The sequence below is a fragment of the Halichoerus grypus genome, chromosome 2 (genome assembly GCF_964656455.1).
Source record: "Halichoerus grypus chromosome 2, mHalGry1.hap1.1, whole genome shotgun sequence".
Lineage (NCBI taxonomy): Eukaryota > Metazoa > Chordata > Mammalia > Carnivora > Phocidae > Halichoerus > Halichoerus grypus.
Window position 1 is genome coordinate 142,568,529 of NC_135713.1, and position 19,578 is coordinate 142,588,106.

General features: G+C 40.3%; 1 protein-coding gene across 6 annotated transcripts in view; it reads right to left on the reverse strand.

Moving 5' to 3' along the window:
- Positions 1-14,258, reverse strand: part of YTHDC2 (YTH N6-methyladenosine RNA binding protein C2) — a 70,871-nt gene extending 56,613 nt beyond the window's left edge. For 2 of the 6 annotated variants that reach the window (XR_013445866.1, XM_036065909.2), the window contains exons 1-4: positions 13,785-14,231; positions 12,322-12,412; positions 3,601-3,797; positions 2,117-2,316 (exon numbers count right to left, since the gene is read on the reverse strand). Coding sequence is in view for 5 of the 6 variants with exons in the window: in XM_036065909.2 (XP_035921802.1) it covers positions 2,117-2,316; positions 3,601-3,797; positions 12,322-12,412; positions 13,785-13,986 (690 nt within the window). In the remaining variant the exon portion in view is untranslated. Of the gene's footprint in view, positions 1-2,116; positions 2,317-3,600; positions 3,798-12,321; positions 12,413-13,784 lie in introns of all 6 variants that reach the window. The other 4 variants (XM_078067616.1, XM_078067615.1, XM_078067618.1 and 1 more) reach the window with 4 other exon arrangements.
- Positions 14,259-19,578: the final 5,320 nt, after the last annotated feature.

Below are 19,578 nucleotides of genomic sequence, written 5' to 3' on the forward strand. Positions count from 1 at the left end.
AGGGACACCTGGGTGGCTCAGTCAGTTGAGCGTCTGCCTTTCGCTCAGGTCATGATCCCAGCATCCTGGGATTGAGTCCCGGCATCGGGCTCCTTGCTCAGTGGGGAGCCTGCTTCTCTGTCTGCCTGCTCTGCCTGCCACTGCCCCTGCTAGTGCTCTCTCTCTGACGAATAAATAAAATCTTAAAAAAAAAAAAAAAGAAAGAAAAAGTACATGGAGAGTAGCAAGAGAATTAGAAATCTTTCACTTTCTATGTACTATTTTCCATAATGTTTGAATTTTACATAATGAACATGAACAATGAACATGAAAATGCAAAAGGCAATTAACTTCCTAATGCTACTAAAAGCAAGATGAAACTGGTCAATGATATGAACTTTAAATTCTATTTATATTTCATAAAACAGACACATCAGTAATTTTACTTTAACTCCTCAAATAAGATGCGATCATTTCTTAGATGTAAACCCATTAGATTAATAGTTTCTTCTTGAAAAGCAAAAAGCAAATAATTCATTTCTAATTAAATTCTCAAGTATCTTCATACCTATTAAATGATATACATAATTGTGAAAATAAGCATACTTAATGCCCATATACAAAGATCATTTAGCAAGAATATTCAAATAATTTAAATGAAAACATATTTGTTATATTTGTCAAAACTTTCATAATCTCTGTTCAGTGTATGTGCTGCCAAAGTGAACACTCATAATCTCTGTTCAATATAATTAGAACCGGTACAATTAAAACCTACTGGTAAAACTTACTCTAATACTAAAACAATCAACAACTGAACAGATTCTCTGGAATGACTCCATGGAATTTCAATTAATCATAAAAGGACTCACACCGAAGAAAAATCTTATATATTGTGCTCAGATAAAAATTTCATCATGTTTTTCCTTATTTAGTTTTAAAGGCTCAAGTTTTAGGGATAGTTATACTTCTGTAAAAATGGTTAAGTCCTTCAAGTAAATAAGTGGTAAACTTTATAGTCAACTTTGCCTCCACTCCCTTGCCTTACCTATGGACTAGGTTTATTACACCAACAAATATGACCATAGGAAATGTTAAGCAATTGTCAAAAGCAAATTTATGTGTCCATAAAAGAAAAGATGTAAAATTATATTGACTATTCTATCTGAATCTCTATCAAAAGCAAAGTAATTTTACTATTTTAACATGTGAACACGTAAAGAACATAAACAAGGTCAAATCACTATGCCATACTTACTTCCAATCTGTCACCCAGAAACTGCATAATGAAGTACTTTGATACTAAACATCCAAGTCAAATCTGTCATACTGATTCCATTCTACAGTCAACTTTATTTTTTTTAAGCTGTATTGTAATTATTTTAATATTAAGGACTCTCCTTCTACACTTGTCACGAAGCCCAGGCTGGGTTAACAGTAATGAGTCCTGGAGACAATTACTTACACCCAACTCTGGACTTTCTGGTTATAAGCACTGTCTTTTCTACCTCAGCCGAAAACCCAGACTCCTGAGGCCTCAATCCCTGCCTCCCTATTCCCGGAAGATGCCAAAGCCAACCTATGTAGGAGGCTTTCTCAGAGGAGAAGACGACTTTGTCTTCCCAGAAGACAAACCCTCTACTTTGCTTTATGAGACGGATAGCAACCCCAAACCACAGACAGGTTGGGACCTGCGCAGGCCTCAATGTCTACAGTCGACTTTATATTAACACGTCATTATTAACACTGCTGTTAATTTAGCTGCTACGTACAAAACACTGATCAGCACGTTACAGACATCTCTAACCTTCACCGTAAATGGGAGCAATTATTAGCTCCATTTTACAAATGAGGGCTCTGGCTCACGGAGGTTACAAGACTAGCCTCGTCCATATTCCTTTATGATGCCCAATCACATCCCCATTTCTATTTAAATGAAGGCCCAATGTGCTAGCTTAAAAGTATTTTAAAACATTTCCTTTCTATAAATTCTCAAAATGTACTCTGAGTAATATCTCTGAAATAACTATTAAAGTAACCAAATGGGGGTCATTTTGGGTTAAAATACAAATTTGATATAAAACTATTCTGTGGGAAAAATATTTTTTCTTCCATAAACAACAAAGAAGAAACAAACCTGCGTAGTCTTTCCAGATCCAGTTTCTCCTACAATCAAAACTACTTTATTTTCTTTAATTATTTTAACAATTTCTTCTTGTTTCTCAAACACGGGCAGAGACTGCCTGAAAGAATCAAATTCAGATTCTCCTCTTTTCACTGGAATCTGAGGTATGCCATTGTTGAGTCGCCCGCTTGTTTTGCTCATTTCCCGGTTTTCTTTGAAAATGAATAAAAGAACAACAACAAAAAAAATTTATGGTCAACAATGTTTAAAAAGCGTGGAAAACAAAGATAAGTAATTTCCAATGTAATTCCATTCGAGTGTTTCCTCTCTACTCAGTCTACATGAAGTTAGCAAGCAATGCACGACTGCTGTACTCCTACGCCTAAGACTCTAAAAACAAGTTACAAATTTCAGTTATCAGTCAAAAAGCAAATTTCTAAAAGTATTTCTGGTGCACAGTGTTTACAAATGAACAAAAATCAACCACTCCATAACGACTAAAAATAAAACGGGATTCTGATATCCTAAAAGAGTTTTCATGCTTACTTCTATCAGTAACGACACAAAAAACTAAAATGGGAAACAATGTGCATTACAACGTCTGTTATGTACGATATGAAAACACATCGTGAAAAGAATAATATTCTGTATGTTTAAAGCTAAATATGTAAGATTATGTGATCAGTAGAATAATATGTGTAAATATAAGGTCCTAACTGAAAATTTTAGCTAGCATCTGCATTTAATTAATAAGCAGATAGGAATAAAAAAGAGACATGATGTTTTATATTCTTCACATAAATCAAAACATTTTAGAACTTAAATTCCTTGCTATCTAGGACCATGTATTTTCTACACTCTGCAAACCTTCCCCAACAGACAATGGAAATTATGCATATCTGTCGCTTTAGGTAAATAATAATTTTCTAAGAAGTTATTTTTCCAAATAATAAAATTACAACTACATTTTACCACCTAAATATATTATTTATCTACCTTTCAGGAAGTTAGTGTACTGAAGACTCTGTCCTCTTACCAGAAGCTAAAGCCCCAATTCAAAAGCTCACTCATTAGCATGTCTTGGCAGTGTAATACAGGAAGTCCAGACCCTGGAGTCAAATCCCAGCTCTGCGGTTTAGTGGCTGGTTGAGTAGCCTTGAACAAATTATTTAACTGCTCTGAGCCCATTTAATCACCCCTGGGATAGAGGAAATTCTTACCTTGGGAGAGCTGCCAGGAGGCCCTATGTAAAGAGTTTAGCATATGCCTAGCACACAATAGGAGCTCCATAAACGACAGCTGTCACTGGACACTTAGACTTGTCTAACATCATCACGTGCCTTAACACTGCATTTCGTTCCAAAATTTTCACAGTTCTTGATTCAAACTGAGAAATTTCATTGCATCTTAGTTTTTTTTTTTAATAAATTTAAAATGGTAAAAGAACAGTCATCAAATAATAGGATAGACAAGGAAGCTCCCCAGAAAATACATACCAGCTTCAACTGCAAACACATTTCCTCTTTCTGTTTTAGGCAGAAGTTCAGTACGCTCTTTATTGGTGACAGGAAATCTTTGAATTAGGCTCCTAACAGCATGTTTTGTATTATGAGTCAAATTACAGGTCATCATTGCATGAGCTGTTTCTGATCCATCTTTCTTCTTCACAGTTAGGTATCTATTTGCTCCCTTTCTGAATATTAATAAAAATCATTTATTTACTACATATAGTCAATTTGTTCACAAATGATGTATGCCTACTTAGAAAACACGTCTCAAGCAAAACATCGAAAAAAATCAAAATTCTTTGGGAGAAGATGCTGAAAATCCCAAAAAAAGTCAATAAGGAGGGGTTTGGTGCCGAAGTGGCCACAAGACCATTTTCAATTAAAATTTCAAACTGCTGCAAATCCAGTTTTTAAACCTCAAAAGTGGCCTACTTACCCACAAATGTTAAAGTTTGTCTTAGCAGACTTCATGGTGGATGAAACATCACCAGTTGGAAGCATACAGAGGGAGAAAACCAATCTGAACAACAGAATCTAAAAATGATAATAAAAAAATTATGGTTCACTCTCCAGACTAATATCACCCACTGAACGTTTCCATAGTATGCTGGTAATGTCACATCCCATGAAAACTGTTAAGAGAACCAAGCTTAGTGGCTGGACCAAAAAAAGCATAAATCAACATTACTGGTAAGTATTTTCATATGCATCTTGGGAAAAAGAAATTTTTCAAAGCTTCGGGCTCTGGCCTTCAGTTATAAGGTAATGATGATTTATAGCTGTATTCAAATTATTTGACATAGGTATATTTGTTTCTTCAACTGGTCCAGGACCGACAACGTCTTTTACAACTTTTGTAGCTCCAAGAGCACCAGGTACAATGTTATACACACAGGAAGTCCTCAAATGTGTTTTGACTGATTTAATAATGCATGTCCATAATCTAGTAAAATAGAGTACTCGTAAAGCACTCAGGCTGTAAAACCATACCAACCTGGGTTTGAATTCTAGCTCTACCACTTAGCTGTGGGACTATAAGCAAATTATCTAAAAGCTCTGAGCTGAAGATAATAGTAATACCTGCCTCAAAGGATTACTCATATGACTAAAAAAGATAATGCATATAAAGGGCAACATCTGTTACAAAGTAAGTATTAAATGAATGAAAGCTATTATTATATAGTCTGGGGGAAAAATCACTTATTTTAAAAAGTTACCCAAAATATTTCATAAAATGTTTTACCATTTGTTACTGTCACTATCATATTACAGAAGTGAGCAACAAAGCCACAAATAAAATGAAAAGTACATGTACACTTTTCCTAATATTCATTAGATTTAAAACTTTTCAACAATATTTTCATTGTAAAAACAATAAAAAACTGGCGATTAACCTATAGTTTTAGCTATAGTTTTTGTCTTTCGCCTTTTACCAAGATTTTTAATTTCTAGAAACTTTTTATGGAATGCTTTAATGAATTATAGATGTTCAGTACTGTCATCTACTCCTTAACAAGTGCTTAGTGATCTTTAAATTATGGGATAAAGACGAAATAATCAAATTTAACCTGATCTAGGAATTTCAGTTATTTCCATGGTAAATAAGAATTACTGGATTCTAAAGATAATCTCTGCAGTAGGTTCGTTTCCCAGGACCTTTCTGAAAATTCAGCACAGTCATTATAGACGCAATCATTCACTCCCCTCCTATGCCATTTATTTCATAAAACTTTTAACTACAGAAGGCAGGAAGTGTGCTGAAATGAACACTAGAGCCAAGAGTCAGGAGGCTTGTGTTCAACTAACTAGCTATGTGATCAAAAATCATTTTATTTCTCTAACACTATATACAAGTTAATTTAGAAATCTCTACTATTTCTATCAGCTCCAAGATGCTTTAATTTTCTTGAAAACTGTCTCTGGAAAGTTTTGCTGTATTTCACCTTTAACTAATTTTATTTCATTCATTCATTCATTCATTCAATCATTCATCATATATTGAGCACCTACTGTATGCCAGGCACTATGCTAGAAGCTGGGATTACAAAGTTGAGTAAAACATACTCTCCTCAACAAGCTCACAACTAAAATGGGTCAGATTCAAACTTTCCTAACATAAGTTGCCTACTACTAATACAGCATTTATGTACAAAAATAACTCACAGCAAGCATGTGTGAGTACTTAGCCATTACCATTTAAAATTTACTGAATTCATTTTGAACACAAATGGTGGGGTAGAAAGATATAACCAACTTCATGGTTTTTAAGTTTTAGTAAGATTCTACTTGTGGCTCTTAGTACTCATTCTTACCACATTCAGCACCATAGTGACACTGGTAAATGATAAAAAGATTAGTGAAATGTTTGGTAAAATATTTGTCTCGTTGTGAGGATGAAAACATTCAATACAGCAGAGATTTGTCCTACTCTGTAAACTAACACACTGAGATCTCATCATGCTTTCCTTCCAAAGTGGCACTATTCTTTGAAGAAAACCATTAAGGGATTCCTTTTCAAGGCAAAATTAACTAGAAACCACAATGTGGAAAAGATGCTAAACAAATTAATGTCACAATAATTTTTTCAAAATAAAATGCAAGCTCCACATGCGATTTTTAAACATAAATGTGCTAATATTACAGGCAAGAACATCGTAACACCTAACTTTCAAAGTGTAAAAGTAATCAATACATGCTATCAGGAAGTTTCAGCATTTCAATGCCTTCTTCCTTTTAAAGATTTTATTTTTATTTATTGGACAGAGAGCGAGACAGCGAGAGAGGGAACACAAGCAGGGGGAGTGAGAGAGGAAGAAGCAGGCTTCCGGCTGAGCGTGGAGCCCAATGAGGGGCCCAATCCCAGAACCCTGGGATCATGACCCAACCCGAAGGCAGACGCTCAATGACTGAGCCACCCAGACGCCCCTGGCTTCTTCCTTTTAAAGAAAAACTATTACCTCATCAAATTTGATGCAATTTTAATATGAATTTATCAATTTACACAGCATGTTACTGAACATTTAAACTCAAATACAACCATATGCCTTACTATTCTCCACTCTCCAAATCTGTAAACAGTTTAAAAAATCAGCTAGGGGGCACCTGGGTGGCACAGTTGGTTAAGCACCCAACTCTTGGCTTCAGCTCAGGTCATAATCTCAGGGTTGTGAGATCGAGCCCCGTATCCGGCTCAGTGCTGAGTGGGGAGTCTGCTTGAGGATTCTCTCTCTCCCTCTACCTCTCCCCTCCACCGGTTCACACATGTGCATGCGCACACACTCTCTACCTCACCCTCTGCCCCTCCTCTGAGCATGCGCACACTCTCTCTCTCAAATAATCTTTTTTTTTTAAATCAGCTAAAGAACCAAAATCTGAAATGACAACTTAAAAAGCACAGGGGCGCCTGGGTGGCTCAGTCGTTAAGCATCTGCCTTCGGCTCAGGTCATGATCCCAGGGTCCTGGGATTGAGCCCCGCATCGGGCTCCCTGCTCCGTGGGAGGCCTGCTTCTCCCTCTCCCACTCCCCCTGCTTGTGTTCCCTCTCTCGCTGTCTCTCTGTCAAATAAATAAATAAAATCTTTAAAAAGCTCACAGCCAGGGACGCCTGGGTAGCTCAGTCGGTTAAATGGCTGCCTTCAGCTCAGGTCATGATCCCAGGGTCCTGGGATGGAGTCCCACATCGGGCTCCTTGCTCAGCAGGGAACCTGCTTCTCCCTCTGCCTGCCGCTCCCCCTGCTTGTACTCTCTCTCTCTAGCAAATAAAATCTTAAAAAAAAAAAAAAGCTCATAGCCACCAAGGACCTAATGCCTCAAAAAATAATCCACATTCATATGATGCCTTACAAATGCATCATTTCCTATTTCCTTAATTTATACTTCCATTAGGCAGAAAGATACAAAAACCTAACTCCAAACCGTTCTCTTCCCAATACTGTAGTATAGAATTGTAAATTTATTAAAGTTTATATCATACTAATTCATACTTTCTTTTATGACTATGTGGAAATTAATAAACCAGTTAACTTTGTCACTAAACAAAGTTGCTCTCATGTCATGGACACCATGATGGTGGTACCCTGGTTCATTGTGTGACTTTGGACTATAAACAACTTAAAGACAAGACCTAGCTAATGTTTCCAGTTTAACTCCTCACAGCTCCTAGGACATTGCCGTGAACCCACTGTGAACAATCAAAAATTAATGAAGCATTAACTATGTTCAAATCCTGGCTATGCCCCTTGCTAGCTGTGTGATCTTGGGAAAATTACTTACATCTCCAACCCTGAACTGCCTCATCTGCTATACAGATACCAGATGTTATTAATAGAATCTACTGATTAAGACTATTGTGAGCATTAACTAATCTACTTAAAGCCATTAGCATAAGGCCTGCTGCATATGAGTACTTAATGAACGTGAGGGGTCACTATTATTACTCTTAGGCACCGTAGGCTGTTTCTTTTCAATGGATGCCCAAAAAGTCAGTAAGACACTTAAGTCACTTTTAACCAATTTTTCCTATTTTAAGTAGGGGCAGAAAAGGAGAGTGCAGTACACAACCTTCCCAAGCAAGAGGCAAGGGAGGCAGGAACCCGAATCTGAAAAGGGGGCTTTCTTGCAGGGTACAGCCTTCCAGTCAGGGTGACTAGAACATGTGGATACCTAGGAAGCAGGGACGTCAGCAATCACAGGGTAAGAAACCTGTACCTGGAAAACCTATTTTCATGTACTTTATAGTTTCTCTTTCCACAAGTCTTTAACAAAGTTCATTTTGTAAATTTCATTTTGTGTCACTTGGACTAGGAAGAACAGGAAAGAAATTGTTTTGTTCATGAACAAGTCAAACAAATACTCAGAAAAGTATGCTCTTAAAACCAAAATTCAGACCTCAGTTGAGGAAAAAAGGAAATTATAAGGAGGTAAAATTTTGGTATGGGAAAGCCTGCCTAAAATTTCAAACAAAACTTTAGGCTACACTAAAGAACACAAAATGGGGACGTTACTCCAACAAGAGAATTCTCACCAAAAGATGAGCAATTATAAAAAGTAATCCAAAATAAGTAATCAACTGCAAAATCAATTCAACTCTTCAGGAGGAAATGAAAAACAAAATCTAACACAGCTGCTTTTTGAAAGAAAGGAGAGCAAAAAAGAGAAAGTGATGAGAAAAAATAATTGTCAACTTTCACACAGTAAGCCTGGAATCTATTTTTTTTTTTTTTAAGATTTTATTTATTTATTTGACAGAGAGAGACACAGCGAGAGAGGGAACACAAGCAGGGGGAGTGGGAGAGGGACAACAAGGCTCTCCACTCAGCGGGGAGCCGATGCCGGGCTGGATCCCAGGACCCTGGGATCAGGACCTGAGCCGAAGGCAGACACTCAAGACGCTCAACCACTCAGCCACCCAGGCACCCCGCCTGAAATCTATTTTTAAACCTCGTAAAATACTCAAAGTAAACTACAGAATCACAGAATCTGAACTAAAACAAAGAGACTTAACTCCTTCATACTTTACATTTAAAAAAATAGGCCTTGAAAGTTAAGGGCCATGACCAAAACTAGAGAATGAGGCAGTGAGACAATGGGAGTGAAATCCAACCTTCCTCCCTCTTCCTCCACACCAGGCTCTCTCTCAAATACGTATTAAGGAACCATGATACCAGGTACAAAAGAAATACTAACTTACTAAGTCAATGAAGTTATGCTAGGAAGTGGGGGAAAAAAATCCTTTACTCAACGGTAAACAGGAAAACCCATGAAAATGCAAGTCAGGTACAAATTCTCATATAAGTGAAAAGAAAGGATATGACAACCATATTCAAAGTACTTCATATATGTGAAAAGAAGGGCATCTGAAAATCACAAGGACCACAGATAAGCATCGTACTACCTTTAATCAAAGATAAAAGGGGAGGGAAAGCGCTAGGACATTTCCTAACAGGATTTGCAGACCACTAGGAATAGGTACTATGGCCTAGATGAGAAGGCAGGGTTGCCTGGCTTCCCTTAGCATCTTTTTTCCTCTCTCTGTCCCTTCAGTGTTTCCTCGCCCACCTTTTTTTGTCCTGGTAACTTCTATCTTGCTCTCTTCCCTTCCCCAGGTTTCTCCATTCAGGACCATCCCTTAAACAATCATGCTACTGAACAGAAGCAGATGTAGTCCATTCTAATGGACTGCTTTTCTAAGGGTAATTTCTAATGGTCATTTCCAAGTTAACTGTTCAGAATTCAGAACCCATTTAACCATAGAAATACTGTAGCTACAGAACTGTGCCTTACAACAGATGCCTTCTGGTGAGGACCCACAATCTCTTACCTGCAACTCTTAACCCAAGCAACAATGAAAACTGGAAGATTTCTGTAAGTTTGCAATGTGAAAATTAATAAAGGGAAACCTCACTAAAGTGGAGAGGGGATGCTAGAAAGGGAGACCTGTAGGGAAAGCCAAGCTACTCATGTCAATTACAGGAAGAATTGTCAATTACAGACCCAACTAAAGACTCCTCAAGAGGAAAGAAGCTTGGGGGTGCCTGAGTGCCTCAGTCCTTAAGCGTCTGCCTTCAGCTCAGGTCGTGATCTCAGGGTCCTGGGATGGAGCCCCACATCGGGCTCCCTGCTCGGCGGGAAGCCTGCCTCTCCCTCTCCCACTCCCCCTGCTTATGTTCTCTCTCTCGCTGTCTCTCTCTGTCAAATAAATAAATAAAATCTTTAAAAAAAAAAAAAAGACTCAATGAGACCCAGGGCACCTGGGTGGCTCAGTCGTTAAGCGTCTGCCTTCAGCTCAGGTCATGATCCCAGGGTCCTGCGACAGAACCCCACATCCAGCTCCCTGCTCCACAGGAGGCCTGCTTCTCCCTCTCCCACTCCCCCTGCTTGTGTTCCTTCTCTCGCTGTGTCTCTCTCTGTCAAATAAATAAATAAAATATTTTCAAAAAAAGACTCAATGAGTCCAACTCCTGATTTCGGCTCAGGTCATGATCTCAGGGTTATGAGATTGAGCCCTGTGTCAGGCTCCATGCTGGGTGTGGAGCCTGCTTAAGATTCTCTATCTCCCTCTCCCTTTGCCCCTACCTCCTCCCTCCCCCACCCTCTTTCTCTCCTACTCTAAAAAAAAAAAAGAAAGCAAAGGAGTTTCAATTCCAGGCCCCAACAGGAAGATTTACATTGCTGTTTCTTCTTCTACAAGAAATCGACCACCCCAAAACTCAGCCAATGAGAAACCATCATCACCCTTCTTACTTCTCTCCAATGCACTTTTGTTCAAAACAACCCCTCCCAACTTCCTCCTCCTTCTCCACAAAATAATGTTCCTATCTTTTGTTTGTTGGACTTGCAGATGGTTTTGTAGGTTTTTAAGGTTAAAGGCAGCAACTTCATTTGGCAGGAAAGCCTGATTACATTGACATGAGGCTATTTCTAGTATTTATTTATCTTACTGTGAATAGGCATGTTTTCCAGCAGAAATATTGTGATAAAAGGTGATGCCTGCAACTTATAAGGGGTATTACATAACACACTGCAAATATACCCTAAAATGTTTCTAAAATCTGAATCTCAAAATCCACTTGTTCCAGGTGTTTTTGGATAAAGGATTATGGCCCTGTACTCTTTTCATCTGCAAGTGCTGTATTTAACTTATCCAGAGGACTATAATATGGGCATGCTCAAAACCTACCACTGTTTCCAGCACTGGCCTTAGTGATGTTCAAAATGCACATTCACCTGAGCTAAATCCCATCTTACTCAGTAATGTATCACTGTGGGCATTCAAATGCCAGACATTCCTACATCAGATACTTTCATCTTAGGACCTTCCTGCTGTTTATTAAAAATATTGACCTCATAATCTTTTGTTTTCTCTCTTCTTAACCTAAACCCTGGTAAGCTGAAATTTTTTCTTTCCCCCCTCCTTGGTTCTTAACCAGAGGCAACTTTGCTCCTCAGGGAACATTTTGGCAATGTCTAGAGGCATTTTTGGTTGTTACAGCTGCGGGTGGAGGTGCTACTGGGTAAGATTAGATATGCTACAATACACAAGACAGTCCTCCACAATAATTATCCAGTTTGCAATGTTAATAATGCCAATATTGAGAAACCCTGCTATATATCAACCCCTTCATCCTTATTCCCAAAATGAAATTGCTTCACGTAATCATAGAGTTCTTCAATTTGGATGGTTCAAATGACTTTTTCCCCTACGGATCAGTGGCCCTCAAAAATATATATACTGTTTCTTCCTGGTCCATTTTATTTAGTCTTTTCCAATCATCAGATTCTTGAGCTGGTAAGAAAGAAAACAATGATTATGTATTCTAAAGTTACCACTACAGTACAGTAACATTGAAAGAAATAGTTCTGTAAATAATTGTACTTATTATCTTTCGTCCATCCATTCTGTTTAAAAAAGGAGACTTAGTTTCTATGAAAAAAAAAAAAACATTTTCCTCAAGCAAGCAACTTCAACTTTTAAACTATTTTTCTTACATTTTAAATTTTACTTTCTTTTTTTAACCCCTAAGGGAAAACAAAAAAGGGCAAGATAGGAGGAAAAGCAAAGAGCTGAGTTTGGTACAGACATGAAATCAGTTTATCTACAATATAATTAAGTACGTGAATCTAAAACAGTAATAACTATTTAAATGAAGTCAGGAACATTTCTTTTTTTGGTAAATAATTCTTTTTAAATAAGAAAAGCTATCAGCTTACCCTTTACTTTTAGAGACCAAACCAAGAGACTGACTCAATCGATGAATAAAAGCTCTTTCAGTGCTGGTCAAAGAAGAAGGAAATTCCATTTCTATATGAAAAAAAAAAAAAAGAGTACCATTTGGGAATATAAAATTTTCTTTCAAGATTCTTCAATAAACATACAGATATAAAATATGAAAAAACGGGCGCCTGGGTAGCTCAGTCAGTTGAGCACCCACCTCTTGATTTCTACTCCAGTCATGATCTCAGGGTTGTGAGATCGAGCCCCAAGTGCAGCCCCACGCTGGGCGTAGAATCTGCTTAAGATTCTCTCTCTCCATCTCTCTGCCCCTCCCCCAACAAGTGCTCTAAAAAAAAAATCATATAAGCATATGTGATTTTACGTGAAAAGTCATTTTCACATTATGTGAAAAGGTCATTTTATGTGAAAAGTAGGTACTAATTCGATTAACTACTGAATGTCTATCAGAATTACCATATTAATAAAAATTAAATCTAAATGTGATAGAGGATTCTCATGTTCACCAAAGATTACTCCTCTTATTTGTGCTGGAATCTTCAATTGGTAGGATGACTGATGAACATATTTTACTATTTTAACTTAGTTTAGTCCTTACTTGCTTAACAAAAAGATTCATTTCCTTCCGTGATGAGCGATGCTCAAGCATGATGAATGCTCAACGTCAAATTCCATTGTCTTTGCTTTCAAAACTACAGAATTCATATTTCACTATATCTCAGACTGGATTTGTTGCTTTCATAATGCTGAGGCTTTGTTTAATGTAAGTTCTCTCTGTCCAAGTCATTGCCTGTTCTGGATTGTAAGTTTCCAAGGTCAAGGGTCCCCTACTTGGGCCAACAAATCGGAATGGGCACTCAGTATGTTGTACTGATCACCTCGGGTCGGCTGCGGTTCTGCACTGTACGACACAGAACAAGTAGCTTTCCATCCTTAAGAGGTGTGAAAGACGTCTACCAAAACCAGTTTAATTTTCTTAAGTGTTTAAGCATGATGCTTTCGGGATTTAAACAAAACACTACATATTGCCAGTGCATGTCTGATTTCCTCTGCTCTTCTCCTGCAGCTTAAACGTGCCTCAGCTAAGGCTACCGCAATTTCCTTTTAAAAAAGGGTGGGGGTGTACCAATACCTAAAAACTGTGGGTTAGACGCCCCAAGCTGCCTACAAGCCTCTCTCTGGGGAAAGAAACGCCTCCTGCTAAGGAGCAACCCGACTCTTCCACCTTCTGATTAACGCCAGGCAGGTGCTTTAACCCTGCCGATCCGCAGGACGCCGTGCATCCCACCGAGCGCTACTAAGCGCGCCGGGGAGGCCCGCTCCACTGGGCCCGGGGGCGGCCCAGGCCTTCCCTCCCCACTCTGAGGCGGCCGCTTCACACGGTGGGTCCCGGCTTGGGGGGAGGCGGGGCAGCCGGCGGGGTCCCTGTCGGGAACCTCACCTCTCTGATCCCCGTATCGGAAGCGCTCCAGAGCGATATTGACTGCGATCTTCACCTCCTCGTCTATACGAATGTCCTTCAGCCCTTTGGCCCGGCCCCCGCCCCCAGGGCCGCACTGAGCTGGGCCGCACTGAGCTGGGCCGCCCCCGCCGCCGCCGCCAGGAACGGGCGGCCGCGGGGAGACGCTGCTCGGCCTGGACATGGCCCTGAGAAGTTCTCCCCGCGGGGGAGCGGCCAGGCCTGCGGGCGGACGGTCAATGACAAAGACGGAGGGCCACTGCCGGGACTGGACCGCTCCGCAGGCGACCTGCGGTGGGCCGGGGTCACCAGAAATCCCCAGTCACCACAACAGCCGAGGGGGCGCCGGCGCCACTGAAACCCCGGCGGAGCGGAGAGCGCGGGCGTGATGACGTCACCAGGGCCGCGGGCGCCCGTGACCTCAGCGCGTCGGCCGCTCCTCGCGTCCCGGCAGCTGCCGGCCAATGTCGTGCCCCCACCCAGCCGATTCTCTCCGTCTTCTCCCGTCCGCACCAAGGCGCTCCTGTGCATCCTTTTATTCAGTCACTCACTCTTTCCTTAAATCCTTTATTAATTCCTTCCGTGAGCCTGTGAGGGGCTCCCACTATGTGCCCGGCAGGCACTACGCCACGACGTAGGTGGGGGAGCAGACAGACGTGGTTCCTGCCCTCTTGGAGTTCACATTCTAGTGGGGGTAGAGTTGGCAGATTTAGCACATAAAAATGCAGGGGTGCCCCGTTTATTTGCATTTCAGATAACGAATAGTTTGGGGGTTTTTTGGGTTTTGTGGGTTTTTTTTAGTATTTCCCATGCAATATTTGGGAACACATAGTAAAAAAAAGTTATTCTACCGAAATGCGATTTTAACAGAGCGCCTGTATTTTATGTGGCGACCCTAAATGAGAATGACAAGACAATAAAAAAGCACGTGCTTCAGTGATAGTTATAAGTGCTATATGAGATGATGGAAGAGGAAAGTGGAACTCTTTCGTTTTGGAGGTCAAACAAGATTATGAGAATTTGCACTTGCTTGTATACAATAACATTAACATAAACCTAATCCCAGACACCCTAACTGCTTCCACTATGGTCTTCCTATGGTCCATTCTGCAGAGAGCAACCAGAGTGATCCTTTTAAAAATATAAGCTAGGGGGGCGCCTGGGTGGCTCAGTCGTTAAGCGACTGCCTTCGGCTCAGGTCATGATCCCAGGGTCCTGGGATTGAGCCCCACATCGGGCTCCCTCTCCTACTCCCCCTGCTTGTGTTCCTGCTCTTGCTATCTCCCTGTCAAATAAATAAATAAAATCTTAAAAATATATATATATATATAAGCTACGTAGGGGCGCCTGGGTGGTTCAGTGGGTTAAGCTCCTGCCTTTGGCATAAATCCTGATCCCAGGGTCCTGGGATCGAGCCCTGCATCAGGTTCCCTGGTCAGCGGGTAGTCCGCTTCTCTCTTGCTCTCTTACTGCCCCTCTCCCCTGCTCATGCTCTCTCTCTCTCTCAAAATAAATAAAATCTTTAAAAAATAAAAATATAAGGCAAGTAGGATAACACTCCTACATAAAGCACACCAATAGCTCCCCATTGCAACAACTAAAAACTCACAACTTTTTTACCATGACTCTCAAGACCCTGCCTTAGTTGGCCTCTGCCCTACCTCCCTGAATCTCATCTCCCAGAGCTCTCATCCTCACTTTCAGTGGTCACATGCACTAGTTTCTTTCTGTACCTTGAACACACCAAGATCATTACCATCAGGGGAACTTTCCATTTGCATTGTTTCCTCCTGCCCAGGACAATCTTCCTCCCAGTACTTTATCATCATTTAAGGCATGATTCTATCCCTTACCTAGACAGGTTCTTTCACATCAATCTGTTATCAATTACCACTGCTTGAAATTATTTTGTTTATTTATTTATAATTTGCTCTTTTCACTAGAATATAAGCTCAAGAGCAGGAACTTTGTTGATCTTGTTTGTCAGTTTCATCAGCAGCTAAAACTGCAGAGACACATAACAAATATTCATTGGTTGGCCATATTTTGGAATCTGGGGTCAGGATTGGTCATCTCTACCCTCTGAAAACTTACTTCATAATCCTGAGCTCCTAATCTTTTTGGTCTGCTAATAGAAAGAGTTCCGAATAAGCAGAAATAGGGTTTTTTTTTCCAAGTTTTTAATTTCTAATTAGTTAACGTATATGGTAAAATTGGTTTCAGGTGTAGAATTTGGTGATTATCACTTACACATAACACCTAATGCTCATCAGAACAAGTGCCCTCCCTAATACTCATCACCCATTTAGCCCCTCCCCCTACACACCTCCCTCCATTAACCCTCAGTTCTCTCTCTACAGTTAAGACTCTCTTATTCTTGGGGCGCCTGGGTGGCTCAGTCGGTTAAGCGTCTACCTTCGATTCAGGTCATGGTCTCGGGGTCCTGGGATGGAGCCCCATGTTGGGCTCTCTGCTCAGCGAGGAGCCTACTTCTCCCTCTCCCTCTGCTGCTCCCCCTGCTTGTGCTCGCTCACTCTATCTCTCGCTCTATTAAATAAATAAATAAATAAATAAATAAATAAATAAATAAATAAATATCCTTTAAAAAAAGACTCTCTTATTGTTTACCTCCCTCTCTCCTTTTTTTTCCCTTCCCCTATGTTCATCTGTTTTGTTTCTTAAAATTCCACATATGACTGAGATCATATGGTATTTGTCTTTCTCCAACTGACTTATTTCGCCTAGCATAATACACTCTAGCTCCATCCACATTGTTGCAAATCGCAAGATTTCATTCTTTTTGATGGCATATATATATATATATATATATATATATATATATATATCTTCTTTATCCATTCATCAGTCGATAGACATTTGGGCTCTTTCCATAGTTTGGCTAATGTTGATAATGGTGCTATAAACATTGGGGTGCAATGTGCCCCTTCAAATCAGTATTTTTGTAACCTTTGGGTAAATACTTAGTAGTGCAATTGCTGGGTCATAAGGTAGCTCTATTTTTAACTTTTTGAGGAAACTCCATACTGTTTTCCAGAGTGGCTGCACCAGTTTGCATTCCCACCAACAGTGCAAAAGTGTTCCCCTTTCTCCACATCCTCGCCAACATCTGTTGTTTCCTGTGTTGTTAATTTTAGCCATTCTGACAGGTGTGAGATGGTATCTCGTTGTGTTTTGTTTTGTTTTGAGAGAGAGAGCGTGTGTTCACGTGCACATGCACACTGGGGCTGGCGGGGGGCAGAGGGGTGGGCAAAGAGAGAGAGAATCCCAAGCAGACTCAACAACCCTGAGATTGTGACCTGAGCCAAAATCAAGAGTCAGATACTCAACCAACTGAGCCACCCTGGCACCCCTCATCATGGTTTTGATTTGCATTTCCTCGATGATGAAAGATATTGAGCATCTTTTCATGTGTCTGTTAGCCATCTGGATGTCGTCTTTGGGAAAAAAATGTCTATTCATGTCTTCTGCCTGTTGCAGAAGTAGGTTCTATATTCTGGCCCTGGCATAGATATCACTGAACTGTGTGAACATTTACTACTACCTTGATCTCTGTGTATTGTAATTTCCTTAGCTGTGCCATAATAATACCCTGCCATTAATTAAGTGCCCACGAGCATTGTCTTATTTTCCCAAGCTTCACAAAACCATATGAAGAAGTTATATTACCTCATGATACAGATAATACAGCAGCAGACTGGATGAGGTTAAGATAACTAGCACAAGGCCATGCTGTTAGTAATGAATGAGGTAGAGATAGAAAGCAGACCCCATCTATGAAGCCCAGCTTCATTCAGAGACAGAACACAGATGGTAGATAATATCTGGATGCAGCAAATATGTAGTGATAAAACATTTTATACGGAGTCAGACACATAATTGTTCTCAGTCTTATCCCATAACTTCTTAGTTCCACCATTTATTGGCTTTGTGGCTTAACTACTTACTCTGACCTTCAGATTTCCCCTCTGTAAATAGGTATATTTAAAACTCATAGGATGGTTGTGAATATGACATAATATGTAAGTATCAAGCATTGATTTCATGCTGTATTCCTTTTTTCACTCTTTCCTTTCTGTTTTTTTTTTTTAATTTATTTATTTTTCTTAGTAATCTCTACACCCAACGTGGGGCTTGAACTCACAACCCCAAGATCAAGAGTCACATCTACTAATTGAGCCAGCCAGGCACCCTGTCATTCTTTCCTTTCTTTTTGGATGAGTGACTAAATGCTTGTATTCCTGGTGCCTGGTAAGTATATAGAACATATTCATTCAAATAAAAAAAGAATACTTGGGGCGCCTGGGTGGCTCAGTCCGTTGGGCATCTGTCTTCGGCTTGGGTGGTGATCTCGGGGTCCTGGGATCGAGCCCTGCATCAGGCTCCCTGCTCAGTGGGGAGCCTGATTCTCCCTCTCCTTGCCCCCCAGTCATGCTCTCTCTCTTACTATCTATCTCTCTCAAATAAATAAATAAATTATCTTTAAAAAAGAAAAAGAAAGAAAAACACAATCAGCAATTCACAGAAGAAATCAATGACCGAGAAGAAACACTCAGCATCTGAGGAAATAAAAATGAAAAGGATAGGAAGGAAATGAAATAAACAGAAAATAAAAGGAAATACAACTTTTCATCCACTTTTAAACTTTTGCAAAGATTAAAAAGGTTGAGAACGGTTGACCAGAGTGTGGAAATTAAGCACTGCAATACACTGCTGGTGAAACTATAATTGGTACAAAGTTTGAAAGGGGAATTTTGTGATTTCTTATCAAAAACTATGTCCTACAGTAATGCTTTTTTAGAAAATGAACATGAATTGTTATTGCAGCAATATATGTAAGAGCAAATAATGGGGGGGGTGCCTGGGTGGCACAGTCAGTTAAGCCACTGACTCTTCTTTTTACCTCGGGTTGTGATCTCAGGGTAGTGAGATGGAGCCCCACGTTGGGCTCTGTGCTCAGCATGGAGTCTGCTTAACATTCTCGTCTCCCGGGGCGCCTGGGTGGCTCAGTCGTTGGGCATCTGCCTTCGGCTCAGGTCATGATCTCGGGGTCCTGGGATTGAGCCCCGCATCGGGCTCCCCGCTCAGCGGGAAGCCTGCTTCTCCCTCTCCCACCCCCCCTGCTTGTGTTCCCTCTCTCGCTGTGTCTCTCTCTGTCAAATAAATAAATAAAATCTTAAAAAAAAAAACAAAAAACATTCTCTTCTCCCTCAGCCCCTCCGCTGCCCATGCACACGCACATACTCTCTCTCTCTCTAAAATAAACAGATGAATCATTGAAAAAAATAATTGGGGGAAAGAAATCTTAACCACGTTCATCACAGGAATGGTTAAAAATAAGGTGCTGTATGAACCAAGATGATGTTATATTGTTACTGTTAAGAAAAATGAGTTAAAGACTTGTAATGAGGGGGGAATGTCAACACATCCTCATTAAACTTCCCTCCCCAAGATCAAACAAAACAACAAAGAGAACCCAAACTAGAGAGGAAACCTCCAACTTCTATGAGACCTTATGGTGGCACAATCAGAAAGTAACTCCGAAGAGCTGCCAAATACACTGGAATTTGGATAAAATCCTGGAAAGGCAGACACAGACCCTCTGTTGATCTCACACTGAGCACAGAGCCCTCCAAAACAGGCGACTCTCCCCAAGACCCCCACCAATACTCCTTTACCTGCGGGCCACTGGGGCACCAAACCATGTCCTGGAGAGGAGCCACCACCGCGGAGCCCCTGCAGCAAAGCCCGCCTGGAT